The 9,912-nt window shown below is 31.2% G+C and overlaps 2 protein-coding genes across 2 annotated transcripts; one reads left to right on the plus strand and one right to left on the minus strand.

Annotated features, from left to right (window-relative positions):
- The first annotated feature begins 1,456 nt into the window (after nucleotides 1–1,456).
- LOC118483955 lies at nucleotides 1,457–3,294 on the plus strand. Its single transcript, XM_035979774.1, has 5 exons — nucleotides 1,457–1,570; nucleotides 1,678–1,761; nucleotides 1,863–1,946; nucleotides 2,666–2,746; nucleotides 2,839–3,294. Exons 1-5 carry the CDS (start codon nucleotides 1,457–1,459, stop codon nucleotides 3,121–3,123), a joined length of 648 nt encoding a protein of 215 aa, XP_035835667.1. The 3' UTR covers nucleotides 3,124–3,294.
- A 657-nt stretch (nucleotides 3,295–3,951) lies between these two features.
- Nucleotides 3,952–7,485, minus strand: LOC118483956. The gene is made up of 3 exons (XM_035979775.1): nucleotides 7,089–7,485; nucleotides 5,699–6,916; nucleotides 3,952–5,615 (listed from the first exon to the last, which is right to left on the minus strand). Exons 1-3 carry the CDS (start codon nucleotides 7,483–7,485, stop codon nucleotides 3,952–3,954), a joined length of 3,279 nt encoding a protein of 1,092 aa, XP_035835668.1.
- Nucleotides 7,486–9,912: the final 2,427 nt, after the last annotated feature.

Below are 9,912 nucleotides of genomic sequence, written 5' to 3' on the forward strand. Positions count from 1 at the left end.
GACAATATATGGTTTGTAAGAGTAAAAAAAACAGATGTTGGCCCTGTTCTTGCTGATGGATTCACCAAACTGGTTAGGGATACTCATGTTAGAAAAGACGACTACCTTATGTTTCAGACTTATGGACCGACCTCATTTTTTTTAATGGTCTTTAAATCATGTATTCATAGAAACATGTTCATATCCAAGATAAACCCTCAAGAAGATGTTATTGTAAGTATTATCTTATAATATTTGTATGTTGAATACTTTGTTATGTTTGTATACTGCTTTTTAAGTTATTTTTTAATAATAATTATCACAACATATGCAGGTAATGGCAGATAAGTTTTGGAGAGATTTTTATGGAAAGATGTTCAAAGGTGGTCAATCAACTCTGTATTTAGGAGATACGTTTTGGAACGTTAACATGGACGGATTAACTGACAGGTGTGTTTTTACTCATGGGTGTTCGGAGATGATAAATGAACTTGCCTTAGACAGGAGATCTACCTTTGTTTTCTCAATGCATGGAAATAAGGTCTTCGAGGTTTCAGTGTTTAATCATGAAACCGGTACTCAAATTCAGAACAACAGGGTTGAGTTAGTAGTTTTGGACGACCCAATCTATGTTGACGATTTTTATGAATTTGCTATCGAGGTTAGAATTATAAATGTACAATATTTTTAACTTATCAAGTAGATCTTATAATTACATAATTCATTTAACACATTGTTATTGGTTAATTTTATATTTAGACGGCATGTAAAGAGGAGTGTATTGATGCTGGAACTGTCATTGAAGAAGGTGTTGTTGTTGAAAGTAATGATGTAAACGCTCATTTGGCAGGTTTTGAAGATATGTTCAATGTAATTCTTTATATTATAAGTAAATTAATTAACTGATTTTATAAATATTTTTATGATGTATTTTGACACTTTTTTTTTTCATTCTTAATTATATAGGATCAAGACGATTCCAAGTTTGATACATTTTTCTCATCTCTACTTGAAATGGAAGACCTTAAGAAGAAGGTAATTTTGGTTACATGTATCATTTATTTATTAAATAATAATTATTTCTATTATGTTAAACCAAAATTTATTTTGATCTGTAGTTCAAAGAGAATTGGGATTCAAAAACTGAAGGCAAAGGCAAACCAAGTGTTGTTTGTGATGTAGATTCAAAAACTGCGGATGAGGATATGATAGTTGAACAAAACTTGACGGCTGATGTGTGTGAAGATGATCTGGAAGGAAATCAAAAACATGTAAGTATTCAGCTTGTTCATTTTGAAATTGTTTTATATGTTTAACAATTTCTAATATATTTTATTGAATTATTATTTAACTTTTACGTATTCAGCCTTTATTAGACAAAGATAACTCCAAAAGTGTTTGATATGTTTAAAATTAATAAATTTATTTATTAGAATTATTATTAAAGTTTTACATAATCATGTTTTGGTAAGAAACAATGAAAATACAAAACATTCTTTGTTTATTTCAATCATTATTTAACTTTTACATATTCATATTTATTTTTTTTATTGTGAAGGTTAAAGGGAAGTCCAAAGTTTATGAAACTCAGGTATTTAAATAAAAAAATGAATACCGGTCAACTCACTTATCCTTATATATTTCATAGTAACATGTTTATTTAAAAGTTGTTACTTATTTTTGTTATTTTTCATACAGACAAAACGAAGTCTTCGGAGCAGAATTAAAAGAGTTGATGCAGGAGCAAGCACTTCCTCTCTGGTCTTGAAATCCACAGAAACGGTAGAAAACATAATTGATAAATTTTTGACATTTACGGTTTAGATTTTATAGTAACAAATTTTAAAAAAACTTACAAATTATTTGTGTTGCTTTTGTTACAGACAAAAAGAAATCTTCGAAGCCGAATTAAAAAGGTTGATGAAGCGCCAATGACGGGTTCTCCAGTCTTGAAATCCACAAACCTGGTACAACAACAAATTTTAACTTTTTGGGAAATATTTATTATTTACATAGTTCATATATCTTAATTATCTAGTGCTTTTCGTTCAATATGATTTCTGCAATAAATGGGTTTGGGTTTAAATTGTTAGCTAAAAATATTGCCACTATTTGTTTGGTTATAATATAGTCGTTCTTTCTTAATAGCTAAAATAGTGCTTTGTTCATTTCTTTTTGGTGATAATACATGTTTTTTTTTTGTTTCATGATAATATAGTCATTTGTTCATTTAGTTGAGTGATAATATAGGTGTAATTCGCTTCATGATAATATAATAATTTGGTCATTTTGATTTGATGATAACTTAGGAATTAGGTGTGTGATAACAATATACCTGATAGTATTGCTTTGCAGGATTATATAGTTTCCGCTTCCTTTCGTGATAAAATTGTTTTTAGTGATAATAGAGTGTCGTGTAGGGGTCTTCAAAATTAGTGGAGGAACTTGTAAACATCCTAACAACAAAGTAGTAATTTTATTTGTCTCATCTTTATTTGTGTGTGTTTACGAAATCGGATATCCGAACTTTGGAAGTCCAAACTTTCCAAAACAGTTTTGGATAGTGATATTTACTATCCGAAATATTCGGATAGGCGGTTTTGAACAATCGTGTTTGTTTATTGATAATATATAATGTCTATTGTATATATCTAGAATATGTTCAATTTAATTAAATTATCTTCAGAAAAAGCGCAAGAAGACAATTCAAATACTTAACCCACAATCAACGGTTTTGAACTTCAAAAGAATTGCGGAACACAGAATTGTAAGATTTTGTACATTTTTTTTTGTTTCTTTCTTGAACTTTTTATCAAAACGATATATTTAATCATGACTGTAATATGTTGTATTTTTCAGCGACTACCACCAAAAATGACATCTGTGTTGGACTTATCTCCTACTAATCTTAAAGAAGTGAGTGTTCAAAACATGACAGGTGAAGTCAACTTTATAATGACCAGATCGGAAAAAAACCGCAAAGCGTTCCGGTATGCATTTGTTGGATGGTCGAATTACTTGAAGGCTTGGAACATCAAAAGGGGAGCCGAAATGTTTTTTGAGTTCAACAACTCAAGCAAGGTCTTGACACTGACAAAGGTTGTGGAGAAGCGTGGTGTTAAGAACAAAAAATCGCGTGCATGAATCGGAAGTCTGCTTGTAGTTGTGGTGGTTTTTATAAACAATATATATGCTAATTTCTTTTGTTGGGCTTTAGAGTCCTACTTGGTCTAGAAAAACTTGGGGCTAAATTTGACAACTTTTGGTTTATTTTGGGTTGGGATTTTATGTAAATCAAGGTTAACAGGTAGTTAGGTAACTGCATGCTTGGTTGTTATTTTAGTGTATAATAACTTTGACTATTTTTGATATTATGTGTTAGGTTGAATGGTAATACACATTTGACGTGTGACTCAAGGGTTTAATATTTACAATTAATAACCTATGATTCAATTTCAGGTTTTATAGCTTAACAATCAAAATAAAATCAAAGAGCATTGACATTGATGCCTTCGTGTTCATTTAGATAATTTAATCAAAAAATTTGTTTTTATCTAAATTATCTTAGCTTTTAAAAAACCTATCACGTCCATCTATAAATGTATATCTTTATCTAACAGAAAAACACAATTTTTATTATTTATTTCTCTTTGTTACACACTCACAACAAAAAATATAGTGGATGGATATGAGCCTCTAAATATACAGGTTTACTTTAACGTCTTCACAAATTATATATTACAGAGATATCAATGTAATGGTATTTTTGTTGTTACTTTAAATTAAAATTACATATGATTTTTTATATAGACTACTAAACTTATCATTGTATTACATTTCAAAAAATGGCAATAAATGAAAATAACAATAATAATATTCATACAGTATACTAACGTTTTTGACTTAAACTAAACATAAAGCGACATACACGTACACTTCACAGTTACTGAACAAATCATATTTACATTTACATTACAAATTTCTAAAAACTTCTTTGTATACGACATTTGACGTTGTATCAGAAAGATTTCCATCACTATCTAGAATAACAATTTTAAGGCCATCTCGGCGGGTAACTCTTGATAATGCAACATACAATTGACCATGTGTGAAAACGGGATTTTTCAAAAACAAACCAACTCTAGAGAGTGATTGTCCTTGACTTTTGTTTATGGTCATTGCAAAAGATACCGCAAGTGGAAATTGTCTTCTTTGTAACTTAATGTGAAGTTTTTTGTCTGTAGGTATCAACGTAATTCTAGGAATATAATGACGATCGCCAATGTGACTTCCAGAGATAATCTCTACCTGTATAACACGTTTACCCAAAGAGACCACCTTTAATCTTGTTCCGTTACACAAACCACTTTTTTGGTCAATATTTCTAAGAAGCATGACCGGAACACCTACCTTGAATACTAACCTATGATTCGGCAAACCAGAAGCTTTAATTCCATTAAGAATATCCGGTGAGACTAATGCATCATCTAAATTCTCATTAAGCATTTCTGTTGGACATATACTATCGGAGCTTAAATATTCCTTCTCAACTCCCGGAAAAAGTGACAGCATACGATCGTTAATTTCTTGAACAACGTCATTTGTTGGAGCTAGAATGGCTCTTTGATGGAAGTAATTTGCTTCATTGAAATTATATAGAAGAGAAGGATATACAAACTCGATTAACTCTGCAATGGGATCAGACGAATGTTTGATGAGAAGATCTTCGGGTATTTGTAAAATTGCATTGCCGTCATTCACACCACCGACATTACCTTCACCTATATCCAAAAGCCAGTTTGCAAACTTGGTAGTTTCTTGTATTTCAGATGGATCATTTGAGGTACTCAACCTCAAATTTTTGGTCAATTTTAGGACTTTGCAAGTTCTCCAAATATAAGAAGAACTTAAAGAAGCATTTACAATTTGTTGTCTGCTTCCTCCTGGCACCACAGGTAGAATTTGTCGGAAGTCTCCTCCAAAAACTATAACTTTCCCACCAAATGGCAATTCTGATGATGCTCCAGATACAGATCTAAAAAGGTCTTTTAACGATCTGTCCAAAGCTTCAAATCCATGTTTATGTACCATTGGTGCTTCGTCCCAAATAATAAGTGATGTTTCTTGTAATAAACGTGCAAGATCGCTATCTGGCTTAATGAAACAAAAAGAATCCTCATCTAAATTGATAGGAATGTGGAACCGAGAGTGAGCAGTCCTCCCTCCTGATAGCAAAAGAGATGCAATTCCACTGGAAGCAACACTTAAAACAATTTTCCCTTCTGATCTTATAGATGAACATAAAGTCTTCCAAAGATATGTTTTTCCTGTTCCACCGTAACCATAAACAAAAAAAACCCCTCCTTTGTTGTTATCCACCGCTGTGATGATTTCTTCATATATAACCCGTTGTTCTTGAGTTAATGAAGAGAAAAGTTTACGAAACTCTTCAGCTAATATCTCCGTGTCATAAGCCAACTCTTCACTAAGTAAAAGATTGTTTGCGGAAGATATACAATCATTATTAGGAAAAGGCATACTGGAATACCTTTTAAGAGTGGAATTATTTCGAAGTAAAAACTTTTGGATCTCAAACAATGTTAGGTTCTTAATTTGATCTTCGTTAAGTACCAAACCTGTCAAATAATGAAAGTAAAGTCAAAATTTTATATTACATTAAGTTAAACATTTAGATAAATTCTATTATAATGGAAAATACCTGGATGTTTTAAAATACGACGTTGCTTGTAGAGAATGTCATCTGATAAGTAGGTGAAAGTTTTTTCCCACACAAATTCCGGTCTAGACATACTCTCGGACATTAACATTGTACAGAACAAACTTCTTAAATAATAACCCGATCCGGTGAAACTTGCTTCTATAATTGCTTCAACATATTCATTGTCATCATCCAAAAGGCCATATGCATAACATGCATCTCTAAAAGTAGGATACTCAACATCATTTACGGTTCTGATATCCTCAAAATTTCTTGGACCTTTCACCTTGTTCAACAAAATCCTCAAATAATAAGCTTCACCGACTGAAGGAGAAACCGAATGAATTCTGCCAATTGAAAAACCTCTTTTCCTTGGTTTCCACTTACGTTTGTTGATCTTCCATACAAATTTTGTTGGGAATTCGACATAAGTAAGTTGACGTGCGGCAGGGTATTTTTCATTACAAACAAACCACTGTAAAAACATGGAAGCATTCACTGACGGTTTATCTAACACATCTTCTATTTCTTCAAATTCTTCATAGATAACATGTTGTTGTCCGGGAAGATGAAAAGGAAGCCTAATGACAGAAGGATTCCTATAATGTATATCATAAGAAAAAATCCGCCAAGACGCTTCACAAGCAGATATGTATCGACAACTATAGTAGTCTTTGATTTCATCAACCGTCTTTTCTTGATCATTTGCTTCTTTACTTGGTACAAAACAAATTGATGCCCTATCATGACCTTTATTTATATATTTAAACAAATATTTTATTGATCCGGCCTGATTGCACCACTCAACATTGATGTGTGCTTGATATCTTTGTAAAAGAATTTTATTGTATGGCACAACACTGCGGTTATCTAACTTGACATCTGACTTCTCAATAAAAACACCGTTGTTACGTCTTCTGTAAACGGGAAAACCATCACCATCTATGCATGTAGATTCACGAAATTTTTTTGGAAAATTTTTGGAACACTTTCCGTCAATCATGCAGGGACAATTCATTTTTTCAACACCACAAGGACCATGAATCATGAACTCACTTACAAGAAAATATAACTCTGGTTCTTTGTCTTTGTCAGGTATTTCGGCAGAAATGAATGGATCGATATAATCAACGGTTGGAAGTTTGTGGTCGGCATGCATAAATAAGCACAAATGAGCATGAGGCAAGCCGCGCTTTTGAAACTCCACCGTATATACAACTAAAAATAACAAATAAAGAAATTTAAATTTGTGTATTATATTTACTTTTTAATGTTTCCTACCGTTTACTAACTAAATAAGCATATATAACATAGTCTAAAGTGTATTTATTATAAATTTGGAAATTAATGTAGAAAACTTTGAAGACAAAAACAAAAATAATTAAAATACCTGCTTGAAGCTTTCCAAGAATTGTATTATCCCTTAAGTCTTTAATGATGGAATCCAACTTGATTTTAAATAACCTACATAAAATATCAGGCCTATCTTCCGGGTTAAGATTCGTGTCCTTATGAAACCTCTTCACTTCAGGCCATTTTGGGTTACATGTGATTGTTATGAAAAAATCAGGATAACCATACCATTTACAAAGGGACATGGCATCTAAATAATTTTGAAACATGTACCGTGCACTACCAGTAAAAGACGAAGGTAATATAACACGCTGACCGATTTTAGAGACATCACTTTTGCCTTGTTCTTTAACAGAACATAAATTCTCAAAAGTCTCGCATCTTAATTTCTTTTGTTGAGTACGTATGTATAAGAGCCTTTCGCTTTCAATCATAGTATACGCATCGACCAAAAATTGTTGAAAAAGCCTTCTGGAATTTAGAACCAAAGAAAACGTATTAGATCAATCTTGGATTCTGTAGCAAAAGTATTCTCTCATTGTGCACGTATGTCTTTTACTGGTGCTTGAAGTAGAAACATCACTGCTGCTTGAAGTAGAAACATCACGATGAAGGATATCAATTCTATAACCATCATCACCGTAAACAAAAAGTAGGGGATATTGAAGAGCTAAATAAGAAGGATGTAGTTCACTAATTCGCTCTAGATAACCTTGTTTACTCTTCACAATAATATCTCTCGGTTCAAACAAAGTGTCAATATCTCCAACTATTAAAGCAGCAACTTCAGAAGCAGTTGGCAAGTTATATGTCCTACCATCTTTATTCCTTTTTGCAATAAGGCGAATCTTAAGATTCTCACAAGGATTTCTTTGAAAACAATCTCTCGCCATTCTGTAAGACTTAACCAACTGATTGTGAGAATCTAACATTGCCTTCAATTCTGAAATAATTTCAAAATCCAAAAATTCACTACTTGAGCTGGAATGTTTTCGGCTTTCCCTAATTACAAAAAAAATATCTAAATTAATTAAGGATTGATAAAAAAAAATTTAGGAAATATGAAATATAGTAATATTAAATAAAAAACATACCCTAAAACAAATTGTCTGTTTGCAACCTCATTCTCAGTATCATATATATATAACTGAGAAAACTTAGGCTTGGATCCATTCGTTGGTAAAAGACTTCCAATACTATGATAATTCTCACCACTAAGTCTGAATACATAAGGAGAATTACCATTGTTAATGGAGTTGTCTACTTTTCCACCCATGGAAGTAAAAGAAAACATTGAGTTGTAACGACGAATGTTTTTCAAAAAATGAATGCTTTTAGAGTCAGAAGAAGTATAAAGACTTTTATAATCAGAGGGCGGGGGCTTGAAATCGGGAAGTTTGACTTTGCTGTAACCACAACATAGAGAAAAACTTGATTTAGTCTTTCTTTGATAACTTCTTAAGACTTCATCTTTCCATAATTTTGCATGACATGTTTCACATATATGACTCTGATCACCATGATCCAAGTAATCTGTTAATGGAAAAGTTTAATTTTGTTATTATACAATTATAAAATGGTATTGTTAAATTGAAAAATATTTAAAAGTGGAATAATACCTTTTGATATGCCACAAAATATATTCGTTATAAATTCTCCGGAAAAATGGAGTTTTTCTAGAGAATTGTTCAACGAAGATAATTGAATATTCTTCTTTGACGTATAAGTACCTAAAAAAGGAATTCGGAATTAACAATTTTCAATATATATAAATATGTTAACTACTAATAATAATTTGAATTTACATTTTTAAATTATAAATAAGTAAATAACATACTTTGTGGTAATTTGATAGATGCTTGTGTAGTTGACCTTGGAAATTTTACTGATGGAGATTTAATTGCTTGTTTTTGCCTATCACGATATTGTTTCCTGATGCTCCGACAAAACTTTGGGCTACTATAATCATCAGTGGTGATTGAAGCTGAAAAAAAAAAAATGTTGTATACAAAGAGAAAAAGTTAATGGATTAATGTACATTTTTTTTAAATTTAAAATATTAAATTTAAAAATTTATATACCATTAGTAATATCTGATAGCATAGGTGTAAAATAGATATTGGAAGAATGAACAATGGTATGTTGATTTGCATTTGATTGATAAGGAATAACAACTTCCTTCACATAAGGGACAGTTCTATTAATTGGTGAATTGTTAAAACTAAATTGCATATCTGAAGAAGAAGTACCTGCAAAAAATATGACAAGTATTAATAATAATTTGAATTACTATCTTGTAATTAGATAATGAGAATACCACCATACTTTGACAATATGTGAGACAAGTTTGTGTAGTTGAAATTGGAATGTTTGGTGAGGTAAAATTCAAGCCTTTTTTTCTCCTATCTAGATATTCTTTACGGATGCGCCGATTAAACTTCGAGCGAGTATAATCATTATCGGGGAGTGAAGCTGTGAAACAAAAAAAAGTGGATAACAAAGAAAAAAACAAAAGGAAAATATGTACTTTTTACATAACTGCTTATAAATAAATAGGTACCATTTGTAACATCTGATAGCAATGGTGTATAATAGATATTTGAAGCAGTGTCAGTGGTATGTGTGTTTGGAATTGATTGATAACTATTGACGACTTCCTTCCCATAATAGACATTTATGTTAGTTGGTGATTGGTCAGAACTAACTTGGACATTTTGCAAACCTGCTTTATGAAAACAAAGATTTAGTAGTGTAATAATACTGTACTCATAATATTTCCAAAAAATCGAATTTATAAATTAAATACTATGTGAGTAATGAAAATTAAGTTTACAAAAAAGCTTATTCTTAACTAATTAATG

This window comes from Helianthus annuus, chromosome 11 (genome assembly GCF_002127325.2).
Source record: "Helianthus annuus cultivar XRQ/B chromosome 11, HanXRQr2.0-SUNRISE, whole genome shotgun sequence".
NCBI classification, from domain to species: Eukaryota; Viridiplantae; Streptophyta; class Magnoliopsida; order Asterales; family Asteraceae; genus Helianthus; species Helianthus annuus.

Coding starts and splice junctions, on each gene's coding strand:
- LOC118483955 (XM_035979774.1), top strand. CDS start 1,457: ATGAAAATACAAAACATTCTTTGTTTATTTCAATCATTATTTAACTTT. Junction 1,947..2,665: donor TCTTGAAATCCACAAACCTG/GTACAACAACAA, acceptor AATTATCTTCAG/AAAAAGCGCAAGAAGACAAT. Junction 2,747..2,838: donor GAATTGCGGAACACAGAATT/GTAAGATTTTGT, acceptor TGTATTTTTCAG/CGACTACCACCAAAAATGAC.
- LOC118483956 (XM_035979775.1), bottom strand. CDS start 7,485: ATGATTGAAAGCGAAAGGCTCTTATACATACGTACTCAACAAAAGAAA. Junction 6,917..7,088: donor TCTTGGAAAGCTTCAAGCAG/GTATTTTAATTA, acceptor TGTTATTTTTAG/TTGTATATACGGTGGAGTTT. Junction 5,616..5,698: donor TCGTATTTTAAAACATCCAG/GTATTTTCCATT, acceptor ATTATTTGACAG/GTTTGGTACTTAACGAAGAT.